This window comes from Natator depressus, chromosome 1 (genome assembly GCF_965152275.1).
Source record: "Natator depressus isolate rNatDep1 chromosome 1, rNatDep2.hap1, whole genome shotgun sequence".
Lineage (NCBI taxonomy): Eukaryota > Metazoa > Chordata > Testudines > Cheloniidae > Natator > Natator depressus.
Window position 1 is genome coordinate 184,444,062 of NC_134234.1, and position 18,209 is coordinate 184,462,270.

Below are 18,209 nucleotides of genomic sequence, written 5' to 3' on the forward strand. Positions count from 1 at the left end.
GTGGGCAGGGGGAGAAAAACCTTTTGTAGTGATAATCAAGGTGGGTCATTTCCAGCAGTTAACAGGAACGTCTGAGGAACAGTGGGGGGTGGGGCGGGGAAATAAACATGGGGAAATAGTTTTACTTTGTGTAATGACATATCCACTCCCAGTCTCTATTCAAGCCTAAGTTAATTGTATCCAGTTTGCAAATTAATTCCAATTCAGCAATCTCTCGTTGGAGTCTGTTTTTGAAGTTTTTTTTGTTGTAATATTGCGACCTTTAGGTCTGTAATCGAGTGACCAAAGAGATTGAAGTGTTCTCCGACTGGTTTTTGAATGTTATAATTCTTGATGTCTGATTTGTGTCCATTTATTCTTTTACGTAGAGACTGTCCAGTTTGGCCAATGTACATGGCAGAGGGGCATTCCTGGCACATGAGGGCATATATCACATTGGTAGATGTGCAGGTGAACGAGCCTCTGATAGTGTGGCTGATGTGATTAGGCCCTATGATGGTGTCCCCTGAATAGATATGTGGACACACTTGGCAACGGGCTTTGTTGCAAGGATAGGTTCCTGGGTTAGTGGTTCTGTTGTGTGGTGTGTGGTTGCTGGTGAGTATTTGCTTCAGGTTGGGGGGCTGTCTGTAGGCAAGGACTGGCCTGTCTCCCAAGATTTGTGAGAGTGATGGATCATCCTTCAGGATAGGTTGTAGATCCTTGATGATGCGTTGGAGAGGTTTTAGTTGGGGGCTGAAGGTGACGGCTAGTGGCGTTCTGTTATTATCTTTGTTGGGCCTGTCCTGTAGTAGGTGACTCCTGGGTACTCTTCTGGCTCTGTCAATTTGTTTCTTCACTTCAGCAGGTGGGTACTGTAGTTGTAAGAATGCTTGATAGAGATCTTGTAGGTGTTTGTCTCTGTCTGAGGGGTTGGAGCAAATGCGGTTGTATCGTAGAGCTTGTCTGTAGACGATGGATCGTGTGGTGTGGTCTGGATGAAAGCTGGAGGCATGTAGGTAGGAATAGCGGTGAGTAGGTTTCCAGTATAGGGTGGTGTTTATGTGACCATCACTTATTAGCACCGTAGTGTCCAGGAAGTGGATCTCTTGTGTGGACTAGTCCAGGCTGAGGTTGATGGTGGGATGGAAATTGTTGAAATCATGGTGGAATTCCTCAAGGGCTTCTTTTCCATGGGTCCAGATGATGAAGATGTCATCAATATAGCACAAATAGAATAGGGACATTAGGGGACGAGAGCTGAGGAAGCGTTGTTCTAAGTCAGCCATAAAAATGTTGGCATACTGTGGGGCCATGCGGGTACCCATAGCAGTGCCGTTGATTTGAAGGTATACATTGTCCCCAAATATGAAATAGTTATGGGTGAGGACAAAGTCACAAAGTTCAGCCACCAGGTTTGCCGTGACATTATCGGGGATACTGTTCCTGACGGCTTGTAGTCCATCTTTGTGTGGAATGTTGGTGTAGAGGGCTTCTACATCCATAGTGGCCGGGATGGTGTTTTCTGGAAGATCACCTATGGATTGTAGTTTCCTCAGGAAGTCAATGGTGTCTCGAAGATAGCTGGGAGTGCTGGTAGCGTAGGGCCTGAGGAGGGAGTCTACATAGCCAGACAATCCTGCTGTCAGGGTCCCAATGCCTGAGATGATGGGGCGTCCAGGATTTTCAGGTTTATGGATCTTGGGTAGCAGATAGAATACCCCAGGTCGGAGTTCCAGGGGTGTGTCTGTGTGGATTTGTTCTTGTGCTTTTTCAGGGAGTTTCCTGAGCAAATGCTGTAGTTTCTTTTGGTAACCCTCAGTGGGATCAGAGGGTAATGGCTTGTAGAAAGTGGTGTTGGAGAGCTGCTGAGCAGCCTCTTGTTCATATTCCGACCTATTCATGATGACGACAGCACCTCCTTTGTCAGCCTTTTTGATTATGATGTCAGAGTTGTTTCTGAGACTGTGGATGGCATTGTGTTCTGCACGGCTGAGGATATGGGGCAAGTGATGCTGCTTTTCCACAATTTCAGCCCGTGCACGTCGGCAGAAGCACTCTATGTAGAAGTCCAGTCTGTTGTTTCGACCTTCAGGAGGAGTCCACCTAGAATCCTTCTTTTTGTAGTGTTGGTAGGAAGGTCTCTGTGGATTAGTATGTTGTTCAGAGGTGTGTTGGAAATATTCCTTGCGTCTGAGACGTCGAAAATAGGATTCTAGGTCACCACAGAACTGTATCATGTTCGTGGGGGTGGAGGGGCAGAAGGAGAGGCCCCGAGATAGGACAGATTCTTCTGCTGGGCTAAGAGTATAGTTGGATAGGTTAACAATATTGCTGGGTGGGTTAAGGGAACCATTGCTGTGGCCTCTTGTGGCATATAGTAGTTTATATAGTTTAGTGTCCTTTTTCTTTTGTAGAGAAGCAAAGTGTGTGTTGTAAATGGCTTGTCTAGTTTTTGTAAAGTCCAGCCACGAGGAAGTTTGTGTGGAAGGTTGGTTTTTTATGAGAGTATCCAGTTTTGAGAGCTCATTCTTAATCTTTCCCTGTTTGCTGTAGAGTATGTTGATCAGGTGGTTCCGCAGTTTCTTTGAGAGCGTGTGGCACAAGCTATCAGCATAGTCTGTATGGTATGTAGATTGTAATGGATTTTTTACCTTCAGTCCTTTTGGTACGATGTCCATCTGTTTGCATTTGGAAAGGAAGATGATGTCTGTCTGTATCTGTACAAGTTTTTTCATGAAGTTGATGGATTTCCACTCCATACGGCTAAATGCAGTGCCTTGCATAATGACAGGTTTCAGAGTAGCAGCCGTGTTAGTCTGTATTCGCAAAAAGAAAAGGAGTACTAGTGGCACCTTAGAGACTAACCAATTTACTGGTATTATCTGAATTTACTACTGGTATTATCTGAAAGGATAATCCAACCCATGTTACTAGATGGGAGTGAAGAGTGGGGCCTAACCTTTCCAGCTGCCACACCAGCTAGAACAAAACACCTGCAGTTTTGCAAGCAGATATTATGCATGCATAAAAACTAACTGAATTGTGACCACAGAGCAGAACGGGGACACTTTCTTTCTAATCAGTATTCCCAGATAAAAGTTAAATTAACACTGAGTTAAATTTGAGCGTATACTAAGTAATTTAGGGTGAAAAACATTACAAAGAGATCTATGCTTAAAACATACATTATAAATCCTAGAAGTAAGGTTAAACTTAAAAGAAATTTAAATAAAGTTTTGGAAATGCACAGTTAAAGCATTCATATAACCTCAATTCTGCCCTATAGTGATGCCAATAATCAAAAACTAATCCCATCTGAAAACATAATTCTATCCTCTCCCTAACACCTGTCAGGCTCTTGCCTCATGAAATTGAGCAAAATGTTATACTCCTGTGTCCTATCAATCTACGCATAAACCAGGTCCAGCTTTCACCCAGCCCAAATAGAACTCTCATTTGTGTGGTCTTCAATAAAACTATGTGGTCTGATAGTTGCTCTCTCCAGTGAAGAAGCTGTTATCTGTGAAAACAAGCCAGGCTGCCGAGGTAGCACTGTGGCTGCTCTGCAGTTTTCTAGTGTCAGATTGGCTAGGAAAGGACAAGTGTGTTTGAAGAGGTTGAGGCCTGAACACAGAAGGTGTTGAACTACACCCCACTGGCCGACACCCTGAGAGCCCAGGGCTACAAGGTCCAGATACATACCCTGATCGTGGAAGCCCTGGGCGCATGGGACCCCCACAACGAGCTGGTACTGAGAGCATGCGGAGTCGGTCGATGCTACGCCTGGCTCATGAGATAGCTCATGGTGTCCGACACCATCAGGTGGTCTAGAGACATCTACACGGAAGACATAAGGGGACACCACCAGTAGCAGTTTGAGTAACCGAAACCACCGACCAGGGAAATAACCCACTTCCTTCCCTGACAAACCGAGGGACACACCCCACCCATGTACTTATTCTCTACACCAATACTGACTTGGACTCTTAATACATTCCATGGGTGGCATACCCGAGCCCAGTTATCCACTGACGCTTTAAAAACTCCTACACCCCAAAACTGGATCTATGCTGGCTATATGATATGTATGTACCTCGTGAACCTTGTAACCAATACTTGCAGTCCCCCATAACCCAAGCCCGACCCCAGCTGTACAGTACCTTCCCTCTTACCTTGTGTATAAATTTGGTTTTAAACATTAACTTTAATAAAATTCCTTCATCCTTACAGTTCATGATCTGCTATTGATTTGTTACTGTTTTAAGACCTAAACAATGAAGAACACTAAAACTTGAAGGCAGGTGGTCAGTGAGGTGCAGGCTGGGGTGCAGCAAGGTGAGTGGAAATGGCAGAGACTGGGACAGAGTGGGGTGGGTGGGCACTGGGGCAGTATTGCTCAGTCCATAAATGAGTTCCCCAAAAGCCTGAGGCTGACATAAAATTAATGAGATTGTTAAAATAAATTTGAAGGGTGGTATTTGTCTGCTGGTTTTTGAGCCCCTAAGCTCTTCTCCACAACAGTGAGGGCTAGAAGCATTAAATAAATAAATAAAGAGCTCAGGTGCTTGTAAAATCACGACTCCAGACATTGGGGCTTTAAGAACCACACCCATTAAGAGTGAGCAGCCCTGGTGGCTTGGCCGGGAAGGGGAGGGGTGGGCGCGCAGAGCTGGCGCTGGCGCTGGCACTGGGGCTGGGGCTGGGGCTGGGGTGCAGCCCGTCACACCGGTACGGCCCGGGCTACATAAGCCACAGTCCGCCAGCAACGGGGGAACATCCCCGGCATCCCCCTGCATCCGCTCAGCGTCACGTGTTCCACGGAGGGGCGGGGCGAAGTGGGCAAAAGCGGGGCCAAGGCAACGACCCTCCTCTCTCTGGTAGGGCGCTCCTCTAGCGAATGACAAACCAACTCGCCAATCACATAGCCGCATCGGACACGCGGGGCGGGACCGGACAAGGCGGTGGGCGGGACGCGGGGGGCGTGCACGATTGACGGCTCCTCCGTCCCATCTCCTGGCGGGGAGCCCCTTTCCCCGCCCACCGTCCGGCCCGAAGGGGCGGGGCTGCGCCGGGGGCCGGGACAATGGGGGCACGGGGAGGGGGAGGCGGCGGCAGGAAAATGGCAGCGGCGGCAGCAGCAGGAGGCGGTGCGGGGCGGCCGGTGGCGGCTCCGGCGCTGATGTTGGCGGCGGCGGCGGCCGCCGCTCTGGGCTTCCGTGAGTGCAGGGGCGGCCGGCGGGCGGGGGGCTCCCCTGGAGCGGCCGCGGTGACCGGGGAGCCCTGGGCGGGGCGGCGCCTGGGCTGGAGACCCGCAAAGCGCCGCTCTCGGGGGCTCCGCGGCAGCGGGCGTGTCCTGGGCCCGTGGCCGCTCGCCGGCGGCTCTGGGCTGCTGGGCGCGCCGGCCGTGGGGGCGCCCCGGTGCGGCTGGGTGGGAGCAGCTGTGGGGGAAACACGCTCTCCCCGGCCCGGCCCGCCCCACCCTGGCCCCCGGCTGCCGCGGGGCTTGGCTGGCGGTGACCAGATTTAAACGCTCTCCAAGGAGGAGCTGTTTTAAAACGTACGTGTCGCTTGCGTCCTTGGACGATATCCCACCCCTGGACCTGAGGGCGGCGGCAGCAGTAGCAGCAGCAGCAGCAGCAGCAGCAGAAAGTCCTTGAGGAGCCTGGTCCCCTAGGCTGTGCTGTCTGACTGGGGGCCTTGAGGATTTCCCCTGTACCTGTAGGGACTGGACTGGTGGCTTCCAGCTGGAAGAAGTGGGTAAAGCATTGCGGGGTTCCGGCCAGAGCTAAATTCTGTGTTGTTGCAGCTGCTTCGGAAATGGGGCACCCGGTCCTGGGGTCTGAATTGATATACACCACTGGGCACAGAGTAGAGGGGCAGTTGTAAGGATACCAACCTAACCTGGTTAAGAAGGAAGCTACTGCTGGGTATAGCCTATCCTGCCAATCCCCCACCATACCTGTTGCTGTTTCCTGGGCATTTCCAAGTGTCCAGTCACTTGGAGAAAATTCTGTGATATTAAAGGGACACTCAAGAGAAACTACTGTTAATACTGTATCTATTAGCAAGCACTAGGCTAATAACAGCCATAGTGGGTCAGTCCAAGGTCCATCTAGCCCAGTATCCCGTCTTCTGACGGTGGCCAATGCCCGGTGGTTCAGAGGAGATGAACAGAACAGGTAATAATCAAGTGATCCATCCCCTGAAACTCTCACTGTAGTTTCTAAAATCTGATGCGTTTGCTTTTTCCGTTAGGCCCTGCAATGAAACTGACTAATTTGGGTTTCCCCTTTCTTAAATCGTTTTACTTCCTGGTTCTGGAATGGTGCTATCCCAAGTTGGTAGGAATGCTTTTAAATATAAACCAAAACCCTGTCTTACATGGCAAAGAGAAAATCATATGTGGTCTTGGGTAAACCCTGTCCAGAAGGGTATAAACTGTAGAAAATAACTTCCTTGAAAATTTATTTTGATAGTGAAAAGTGCTGGACTGCTCACTCTTGGCAGTGATGTCCTCTATCCACAGAGCAGTGTCCATCTCAAAGGCAGAGATTCCCAAATGGTGGTCTGAGGAACACTTGATAGTGGACTTGAGGGAGAGCTGCTTAGTCACATGGGGTTGGATCTCCTCTCCTCCATCTGCTAAATTTAGGGCTAGTTTACACTGGCAACGCTAAAGCACTGCTGCAGCAGTGCTTTAATGTGCCTTGTGTGGTCACGGCACACAACGAGCGCGGCTTCCAGTGCTGGGGCACTGTTTACACTGGCACTTCACAGCGCTGCAACTTTCTTGCTTAGGGGTGTGAAAAAACACCCCCCTGAGCACAGCAAGTTGCAGTGCTGTTAATTGCCACTGTAGACGGACCCTTAATTGACAGCTTAAAATACACAACTGTTCTGCTAATATTACTTTCATGTAAGGAATTGCTGTAGCTGTCAGAAGTTAGGCACTCACGAACAGGAGGGGAGACAATACACAATTGCTCAGAGATGTCCTTCACGCAATGGGGAAAACCCTGAAATCTTTGACAGTTTCTTGCCCAGAGGCATTCAGCCACCACTTATATCGCAGAGTTAACCCTCAAGTTCAGTTTGGGTATTGGGAAGTGAAGTGTTTGTGTGGTGGTAGGTAGCACATTTCTGAAATTTCTGATAACTGCAAGTAGGGAACAAATTGGATGTGTGCCCTGTGCGTGGATGAATTAGCCAATGCAGAAGAAAGGCTGTATGTTTGGCTGACTGCTACCTGTTTGTGTGTGGAGGTGAAACACTGGAATTCACGTGTGGCATGGAGTTTATGCAAAACAGGTTAGAACATCCCTGGAGAACAAGACTCCCTCGGGCTACTAAATCCCACTCTGCAATAGGGTAGTTTCTATTAAGCAGTTTTCTCTTTGTTGTGAGATGACTCATGTGGAGGAGGTGGTAGCTATCAGATGCTTAGCTTTCTTTCACTGCAGAAGTGACACTAATCATTGGTGGTGGTAGTGGCTGAAAGGAAATGCAAAATATCCAATACCAGTCCCCTCTGAAAAACAATCCATGTACTAAAACATCTGGAAAGGCAGACTTGTCTTGTTTCAGAGTAGCAGCCATGTTAGTCTGTATCCGCAAAAAGAAAAGGAGTTCTTGTGGCATCTTAGAGACTAACAAATTTATTTGAGCATAAAGCTTTCGTGAGCTACAGCTCACTTCGTTGGATGCATGTAGTGGAAAATACAGTGGGGAGACCTTATATACACAGAGAACATGAAACAATGGGTGTTACCATACACACTGTAACAAGAGTGATCAGGTAAGGTGAGCTATTACCAGCAGGAGAGCGGGGTGGGGGGGAAGGGAGACCTTTTGTAGTGATGATCAAGGTGGGCCATTTCCAGCAGTTGACAAGAATGTCTGAGGAACAATGGCGGGGGAGAGAATAAACATGAGAAAATAGTTTTACTTTGTGTAATGACTCATCCATTCTCAGTCTTTATTCAAACCTAAGTTAATTGTATCCAGTTTGCAAATTAATTCCAATTCAGCAGTCTCTCGTTGGAGTCTGTTTTTGAAGTTTTTTTTGTTGTAATATTGCGACCTTTAGGTCTGTAATCGAGTGACCAAAGAGATTGAAGTGTTCTCCGACTTGTTTTTGAATGTTATATTTCTTGATGTCTGATTTGTGTCCATTTATTCTTTTACGTAGAGACTGTCCAGTTTGGCCAATGTACATGGCAGAGGGGCATTCCTGGCACGTGAGGGCATATATCACATTGGTAGATGTGCAGGTGAATGAGCCTCTGATAGTGTGGCTGACGTGATTAGGCCCTATGATGGTGTCCCCGAATAGATATGTGGACACACTTGGCAACGGGCTTTGTTGCAAGGATAGGTTCCTGGGTTAGTGGTTCTGTTGTGTGGTGTGTGGTTGCTGGTGAGTACTTGCTTCAGGTTGGGGGGCTGTCTGTAGGCAAGGACTGGCCTGTCTCCCAAGATTTGTGAGAGTGATGGGTCGTCCTTCAGGATAGGTTGTAGATCCTTGATGATGCGTTGGAGAGGTTTTAGTTGGGGGCTGAAGGTGACAGCTAGTGGCGTTCTGTTATTTTCTTTGTTGGACCTGTCCTGTAGTAGGTGACTCCTGGGTACTCTTCTGGCTCTGTCAATTTGTTTCTTCACTTCAGCAGGTGGGTATTGTAGTTGTAAGAACGCTTGATAGAGATCTTGTAGGTGTTTGTCTCTGTCTGAGGGGTTGGAGCAAATGCGGTTGTATCGTAGAGCTTGTCTGTAGACAATGGATTGTGTGGTGTGGTCTGGATGAAAGCTGGAGGCATGCAGGTATGCATAGAGGTCAGTAGGTTTCCAGTATAAGGTGGTGGTTATGTGACCCACTTCCTGGACACTACGGTACTAATAAGTGATGATCTCTTGTGTGGACTGGTCCAGGCTGAGGTTGATGGTGGGATGGAAATTTTTGAAATCATGGTGGATTCCTCAAGGGCTTCTTTTCCATGGGTCCCGATGATGATGTCATCAATGTAGCAGAAGTAGAGGAGGGGCATTAGGGGGCAAGAGCTGAGGAAGGATTGTTCTAAGTCAGCCATAAAAATGTTGGCATACTGTGGGGTCATGCGGGTACCCATAGCAGTGCTGCTGATTTAAAGGTATTCTTTGTCCCCAAATGTGAAATAGTTATGGGTGAGGACAAAGTTCAGCCACCATGTTTGCCATGACATTATCGGGGATAGTGTTCTTGACGGCTTGTAGTCCATCTTTGTGTGGAATGTTGGTGTAGAGGGCTTCTACATCCATAGTGGCCAGGATGGTGTTTTCAGGAAGATCACCGATGGATTGTAGTCTCCTCAGGAAGTCAGTGCTGTCTCGAAGATAGCTGGGAGTGCTGGTAGCGTAGGGCCTGAGGAGGGAGTCTACATAGCCAGACAATCCTGCTGTCAGGGTGCCGGTGTCTGAGATTAGGCATGGTGTTGGGCAGGAGTGCTGACTGGTAGAGTAGCTGACATGGGGTTTTACAAAGAGTCTCAGTCTTATAGGTAGATGAGCACTCTCACTGCCCTTCGTAAGCACTGTTGGCGTGAACTGGAAGGTTCCTAGTTCACATAGTTGTAGTGCTACCTTAAGGCAAACTAGGTACCTTTTATATTGCACCAGCAAGGTTAGTGCACGGCACATAAGCATGCTTCCTGATTCATGCCCTCATAGACCACAGAGCTGTGTTGACAAGTCTGTGGGGTAGGAGCAAGGCCACAACGAATGCCCACCCCTGCCCCCCTTGGCCACGGCAGGGGAGGGGGAAGAAGTATAATTGAAAGTGATACCACCAATAACTCATTGCCCCTCGGGTTGAGAACCCTGAATCCACCACTGAATTACGTATTTTAATGTAGAGAAAATAAGTCTTCAAAATGTTGTTTTCCTATTCTTCTTGTGACTGGCTTAGATTCTGCCCCACAGCATAATTACAAGGCTTTATATACACTATACAGAGTTAGTTGTGTTGCTAGCCTATGTGCCTATTGGATACATGCAATCCATAGAAGAATTCATCTCACTTTGGAAGGTCAGTGGGTCCCCTGCCAGATTTCAGAATGTTTGCCTTGAGACAGAGCTCAAAGGAGAGGATACTTAAATTAGTCTTTGAATTAGTAGGATATTGCCTTTAGGTGGCCTTATACCCTCATGTTACATAATTCCCCAAATAGCTTCCTCATCTTGGAAGTAAACTACACCCATTATCCTGTACATGGGTAGAGTGAGAAATTCCATGCTGGGACTTACTCCCAAGTCAGCAATAGGTAAGAAGGGACTGAAAGCTCTTTTTCTCGGGGGAACACCCTGCACCCCTATGTTCATCCTTCTAATATAATTGTGTGGTATTCAGTGCAAAGTTTGTCATGTCGGGTGCCTTCGGAAGGCTCATGATGCACTGAGCATTGTTGTTATAGTAATGTTATAGGTTGTAATTTCATGTATATAGTTGAGGCTGAAAATGTGTCCTCATGGTTTAAAACAAGCCCAGGCAAAACTCTCCAGGAACAGAGGGGCAGTTCATACATGCCCTGATGAGGTGTGGGTCAAACCCAGCCCAGCCTGCCTCTCAGGAACAAAGGACACTGGCCTAGGCAGCAACAAAGGGTCTGTTGGACTCTCGCGTTTGGGATGACGATGAAGTAATGCTCACCTGACCCTGAAGGGTCAGGGGGAGGGGGCGGCAAAGCCAAGAGGGAAGAAAGAACATGATAAAAGGGAGAGATGTTTGCCATGCTCTTCCTCTCTTCCACCTCTATCAAAAAACACCACCACCAAGTGACTGAAGTGCTGATCAAAGGGGAGAACCTGGCTGAAGGGTAGCCAGCTAGCCAGTAGTGGGAATCATCTAAGTTGTAAGGGCACTGAAAGTGTTAAGATCAGCTTAGAATGTGTTTTGCTTTTATTTCATTTGACCAAATCTGACTTGTGATAATAAGTCAAAGCACTTCAAATTTATCTTTTGTAGTTAATCAATTTGTTTTGTTCTACCTAAAGCAGTGCGTTTGGTTTGAAGCATGCCAGAGACTCCACTTGGGATAACGAGCCTGGTACATATCAATTTTTTGGTTAAATTGATTAACTTATATAAGCTTGCAGCGTCCAGCGGGCATAACTGGACACTGCAAGAAGGAGATTCCTAGGGTTGTATCTGGGACTGGAGATATTGGCTAGTATCATTTGGTTGCACAATCCAAGCAGCGGCTGGCCAAAAGTGCTCCCTCATGTAACTGAGAGCAGCTTACATGCTAGAGGCTGTGCGTGAACAGCCCGGGAGTGGGGGTTCTCACAGCGGAGCAGAGTAAGGCTGGCTCCCAGAGTCGAGGATTGGAGCGACCTAGCAGATCACTGGTTCAGATAACACCAGGGGAACGTCAGACTGGTCTAGTCATGTCCGCCCGAGGCCTGGTCACCACTTAAATAAGAGGCTGACCCAGCTATGTTGGTCACGGTTGTGGAAAAATCCACACTCCTGACCAACATAGCTAGGTCAGCCTCATATTCAAGTGGAGAATAGGCCTCGGGCTATGTACCAAGCTTGCCCTTCTGGAAAAAGGGTAGAGTTGAGACTTGAGAATGTTTGTTTGCGAAATTGAGAGAATGTGCACTAGGAGTGGAAAGTATTCTCCACTTAGTCACACCAAGTTCTTTGACACAGTAGAACCAAAGTGAATATTGCAAACCAAGAGCTGTAAATCGAGTAAAAGTAAAAGTCAAAGTGCAAGGAGCAGCAGAAATAACTGACTGCAACAATGGTTTTAAAAGCGGCAATGCAGTAGGGAGGAAAGCTGATTTAAAAAACAAAGTAAGTCAAGAGGGCCTGAAGAGCTCTGTGTAGCTCCAAAGCTTGTCTTTCACCAACAAAAGTTGGTCCAATAGAAGATATTACCTCATCCCGTTTGCCTCTCTTTATCAATCAATCAAAATTTTTTTTTAAACAGTAGTCCAAAACAGGACAATACAAGAAAGGTTCCTAAAGTTTCTCCTTGAAACACAGCAAAATCCTTCCTCATGAGGGAGAAATGTAAACTACTTAAAATTAACTCAGAGTGAGGGAGTCTGCCTACAAATACCAACATTTGGCAGATCTAATAAAGAAATTTTTTTTCTGGAATTGAATATATTGGAATTGAGTTTTAGATAATCAAGTCCCTAAAAACTGAATATGTATCAGTTTGTTTAAGCATGTGCTTAGTAGCCAGATGTTTCAAGTACCAGGGCTGGGTTTGCGGGGAATTTAAGACTGCAGATGTTTGCAGGTCTCTGCCAGTGGCTGGGAGGAAAAACCCTCATCCAGTTGAGCATCTGTTGCGAACGCATGTTCAACTGAACTGATGTTAGCAATGTTGGAAACTCTAGGGTAGGCAATCCAGCAACTGCTGACAGTTTGCAGCATCATGTTAACAAAACTTGCAGTGAGCAGGGTTAGATGATCCTGTGCTGAAGACTGTACCAGCAGCCAGTGGGGTGTGTACACTAAGGTCCCAGATGTTGCTAACTCCAGTTCAGAAGTAGAATTAGCAAAGTTGGAATTTTTTCAAAAGTTTCCTTAGTGTAGACAAGGCAATAAAAGCCTAAAAAGTTCCACCATCTATTGTCTTGTATCTAGAGTATACAAGAGACTAAAGTCTACAAGCTTACAAGATAATGCCATTCCTCAAGTCTAGATAAGCATGGAAAATCTTATTATCTATTTCTTTAATAATAAATTACATGCACACATGAAGAGCTACAGGTCAGGTTTGTGGCACTTTTCCTGGAAATCTGCCTCCCTGTGAAATTAATGTTGCACGCCTTATTTTTCAATTGCACAATAGACTTGAAAATGTGCCACACACACCCCTAAAGGCTGTGGAAGGAAAGTTGCCCCTGTTGTACTGAAGTAACTCTGTCTTCTCCCAGTTTGAACCACAGAAAAAAAAAACGTGTACGGTGTATGAAAGGTACTGTCCAGGTAACTTCTCCTTTTGCTATGTCCAAGCAGACTTGAAACCTCTCTTCTCCTCTTCCCCCTCCCCCCCCTCCCATGGTACTTTTCTAGCACAGATGATCAAATGCAATGTGCATGCTTTGTTATACTGGCCTGTGGGATTTAAACCTTAAGATGTGTGTGCAGCCCCCATATCCGGGGTCGGCAGCCTTTCAGAAGTGGTGTGCCAAGTCTTCATTTATTCACTCTAATTGAAGGTTTTGCGTGTCATTAATACATTTTAATGTTTTTAGAAGTTCTTTCTATAAGTCTATAATATATAACTAAACTATTGTTTTATGTAAAGTAAATAAGGTTTTTAAAATGTTTAAGAAGCTTCATTTAAAATTAAATTAAAATACAGAGCCCTCCGGACTGGTGGCCAGGACCCAGGCAGCGTGAGTGCCATTGAAAATCAACTCGTGTGCCACCTTTGGCACGTGTGCCATAGGTTGCCTACCCCTGCCCTATATACGACAGGGTCCAGTATGCAATGCTCCATCTTGATCAGAATAATTTGTTACTCTGGCATTTAGTCTTCAGTGGCTTCCCTGGTATATTAAGGATTGAGGGTAGCTGCAGTGTGTGCTCCATCTCATGCAAACTTGATACAGCCTTTGGGTCCCTTTCCAGCTCTCAAGATCTTACTGGGGCAAAGATTGGTCAGTGAAGCAGAATGGAGTAAGAGGCTTCTTAGAACAAGGACTCTTGCCAGTAAGTGTTGTCTCAGCAGCCTAGAGATAAAGGTGGGACTTCAGGACACTTGTAAAATGCCCAAAGCTGTATCAAGTGCGTATATTTTCACCCTTCTGATTTTACAATGGCAGTATGCCATAATGCCATTCTTTGACATACTTTATTTTTAACTGGACATATCTCAAGCAATATTGTTGCTTAATTGTGGTGGTATGGGGAGTGTACCATACATTCGATTCTTTTCCCCTGGGGAATCATAGTTTGATATACAACTTATCAGAGGTGGGTTGGCTGGGTTTTTCAACTCGCACTTAGTCTTAAGCAAAAGAGGAATAAAGTTCTTGGTTTATATAAAACATAGAAAATAAAGTGTGGTAACTGTTTCCTTTCCTGTTCTGCCTTAGCAATGACTCCTTAATTACACATGGGAGGGTGTAAAGACCCAACAACTCCACTGACTCCCCATTTTTTTTGGTTAAAAACTGCCTTCTATGGAATTGTTTCATTTGCACTCCCTAAGTCCACCTTATGAATTTTCTCTCTGTTCCTCTTTCTACTCACACTTTATCATCAGTCTCTTCTCTCTTCCTTTATGGTCCAGCAGTAGCTATTGTCAATGCAAGAGAAGTGTCTTCCTCAGTTAGATTGGTTTCATCCCCTAATTTCTCTTGGAAATAAAAAAATCTTCAGTTGTGAAACTTTATGAATATGTATTGGTAGGAATGGTCGTGAAGGCAGTCAAAATGAGTCATTTGTTGCTAACTAGCAAACCTTAGAGATTCTGTTGGCTATCTGGATGAGGAGGTGACCCTGCAATACCAGGGTAGGATGGAGATTGTGGTGGGGTTTTAAGCACCCAAAATTTAGGCTATGTCTACACTACATAGCTTTTAGTGATGTGGCTGTATCACTACAGCTGTGCTGCTAAAAGTTGCGCAGTGTAGCCCCTGTTTGTCAGCTCTCCTGCCGACAAAAATCCCCAACAAGCGGTGTTTGTGTTGTTGGCAGGAGAGCGCTCCTGCTGACAAAGTGCTGTTCACACTGGTGCTTGTCACCTGCAAAACTTTTGTCTTTTAGGGTGGGTTTTTGTTTTGTTTTGTTTTTTCTCCAAACACCTCTGAAAGACAAAAGTTTTGTCCTTTAATTGCCAGTGGAGACATAGCCTTAGTCATCTGATATTTTTTCCTGTTTGGCTGTCTTCACTAGGAAAAAGGTTAAGTCGAGTTAGCTAACTCACTTGATGCCTAATGAAGACAAGGCAGGCTGGAGTCTTCAAAAGAATTAGCAGGTTTTGTTAGATTTGATTTTCCTCAGTTTTCACACTTATCAGCAGGCTGAATTAAAACTCCAACCTGAAAATTAGCAGTTTGAATTAAAACTGGAGGAAATCTAATCTTTAACACAACCTGCTGAATCTTGTGAAAACACAAAACCTGCATGTCTTCACGGGGATGGGAGAGGAAGGTATGCTCATGAGGAAGAGAGGAGATCTTAACAGCTCAAATCAAGAAGACAAAGCCTCAGTGGGTGGTGGGATTACTGACCCCTGCAGAATTTCGCACTAATTACTACACTGCTACTTAAACCTACAACTGTCAGCAGGACTTACTCTGGGATGGAGGCTAACCTTGTGATATCATTTCAACACTTCACTTCCATACCTTTACTTGTCCTTTTTATCTTGCTTTATTTCATTACCTTATTAACATCCTATTTACTTAAATCTTTTGACTTTCATTTTAACCTTAATCTTATTTCACTTAATTTTCACACTTATGCTGTGTGAAAGTTATCTCTATCACTTTTTGTATTACCGTAGCACCTAGGTGCCTTAGTTATAGACCAGGACGCAATGTGCCAGGCACTGAGCACAGAACAAAGACAGTCCCTGCCTCAACAGTTTACACTCTGAGGCCATGTCTACACTACAGCCTATGTTGGCAAAACATGTGTGTGACTATTCTTAGTGACATAAATTACACCAACATAAGCATACAGGTGCACAGCACTGTGTCAGTGGAAGAGCGTCTCCCACCGTCATAGTTTATGCTGCTTGCGGAGGTGGGTTTTTTATGCCAGTGGAGAGCTGCAGCGCTGTATGTATAGACAGAGCTTGTATATAAGAAGAGACAGATGGGGGAGTACAAGGAAACAATATTGGTCAGCATGATAGGCAGTGCTCTCAACACAGCAATGGTCTCGTTGTTGGTTTTTTGTAGCCATCGTGGCAAAGGAGTCGAAGAGGGATTTGAGGGAGGATAATGGAGTAGGATTGCAGATGTTTACAGGGAGCTCCTAAGTGTGAGGAGTGATGAGGTATGCGGGGGACACAAAGATGCTTGTTTGAAAGTTTAACAAGTGGGTGATGGAGGCTGGCTTCTTGGGCCAAGTGGAGATGGGAGCTGAGAGCTTGATAGCAAATGAGAGATGATAGGTAGGGCGGGATTAGGCTGTGGAGGACATTGAAAGTGAAGGTAAGTAGCTTATGGTTGATGTGATAGAGAAGGGAGAGCCAGTGGAGCGATGTAAAGAGCTGGACTAGGAAAACTCTCTTTGCAGCAGCATTCTGAGTGGGTAAGATTGGGGCGAGATTGCATTTGTCAAGGCTAGAGAAAAGGTTATTGCAGTAATTGAGAGACATGATGATGACAGCATAGACAAGAGTTTGGCTGTGTGGATGGATAGGAAAGGCAGTATCTTAGATGTTATGTAGAAAGAATCAATAAAAGTTAGACGGTCTGGATGGCAGGATCTCCTTGGATCATCCTTCCCATCTTCCGTCACTCTGCTTCTACCAATCTTCTGGTTCCTGGCACTCCACTCTTTTTGGCTCTTCCAAGCTCAGTATACCTGTATGCAACTTCACCTTTTGCTGACAATACCTGGTTCTGCTCCTTTACTGCCATTCATCTCTCATTTTCCCCCATCCAGACAGCAGTGACACTTAGGCTTTCCCACTCCTGTCACTTCAACCTTCTCTTAAACTGAGTGTCACCCAGTGGATAACAACTTCATGAGAAATGGGAGATGGGGGGGAAAAATATATAGGACAGGTTTCTAAGCAAACTACAAGCTTGTTCTGCCACAAGAGCACTTGGTCTAATTGGTTGAAGATTAATAATTTTTAGGGGTCAAAATGAGTAACTTAGCTTGGAAACAGTCTTGGTGGTGAACATCTGTTCTGTAACGCAACTTTACAGTCACGCTGAATAACCTTCCATGCTCTCCCTACTACAGGATGATTGCTGTGGAGCCTGCCTCTGAGAGGTGAGAAGGTCTAGTAACTGATATAGTCAGTCTGTTAAATTGCTGATAATAGGGTCAGTTATGACCATCTCCAGAGAGGCTTTGTGCCACTGCTGCTTGTACTTTGCCAATGCACCTCTGATAAGTTGGTGTTATTAACCTACCCAAAGACTGTTTCTAACTGAGAAAAAGTGAACCTGCACACAGTGGTGTCTGCCTCTTCGTAATTATACCTAAGACTTATACTTCCAGAGGAGATGTTCAAGTGCAATTAACTTTATTGGTGATTCTCTTGTCTTGTTTAATGCCAAATAGCAGACTATGGGGTTCTGTATTTGGTATTTCAACTTCCTCCTTGGGTTTGTCTGTGCCTTCAGACAAACCCTATCTCCTGAATATTGGACTGTGATTCTGCTGATGGTTCTCTTTTTATTTTACTCGTACTTGGCTTGATTACACCAAATGGAGAAAAAATTATTCTGCAATAGCTATTTTGATCAAGAAAATACGTTTAAGCTCTTCTCCACATGGGAAAATTGATCTCCAAACCTATCATTGTAGACACTAGGGTTCTCAGGATGAATGATTTGGTGACCTCAGAGTGCGGCCACCAACTCTTGCTGGTGGCCACTCTCACACTTTTTCCTAAAATACAAATAAACAACAAAAAACAAATAACAATAAAAACAAATTTGCACATACACATGCCCACATCATAGTAATTTATTTAGTGCTGGCTAGTAAGTCTATGAAAAGTGATATCAACAAACATACAAGTATCACTTTTCACAGCAGACTTACTGGCCCCAGCAAGTTTGGGGACAAATTAAGCCCTGGATGGGGGCATGGGGAAGGCAGCGGGAGGCTGGATCCTGAAGCCTTGCGGCCAGAGCCTGCTACTCCAAGGTTGAAGCCCAAAGCCCTTGTGTAGATGGGGAACTCACCGGCTGCCTGCTCCTCTATTGTGCCCCAGGTGACTCCAGAGGGGGACAGGGTCCAGCCCCTGCTGGAAGCCCCAGCAACCAACACCAAGGCTGTGCATCGAGGAGCACCAGGGAAGGGGGAGAGGCCACTCCTCTCCCCCCCCCCCCCCCCGCACCCTTCCGAATCACAGCCACTGAGGCTGTGGCTGCAAGAAAAGCCCCTGGTGGCTGCATATGAGAAGTGCTGCACTAGATAGTTGGAGTTGTGGGTGCTGTTTGGAAAAACTACACTTGTAGCTCTGGCTGGCTGTCTCAACTGCTAACCTCTGTATTTAGGCAAAGATCAGGAAACTGAGTAAGGCACTTTC

At 46.0% G+C, this 18,209-nt stretch overlaps 1 protein-coding gene across 1 annotated transcript in view; it reads left to right on the forward strand.

Moving 5' to 3' along the window:
• The first annotated feature begins 5,088 nt into the window (after positions 1-5,088).
• The window catches only part of MPZL1 (myelin protein zero like 1), a 61,088-nt gene continuing 47,967 nt past the window's right edge, over positions 5,089-18,209 (forward strand). The window contains exon 1 of the mRNA XM_074972255.1: positions 5,089-5,198. Within this exon, the coding sequence (XP_074828356.1) occupies positions 5,102-5,198 (97 nt within the window). The 5' untranslated portion in view covers positions 5,089-5,101. The remainder of the gene's footprint in view (positions 5,199-18,209) is intronic.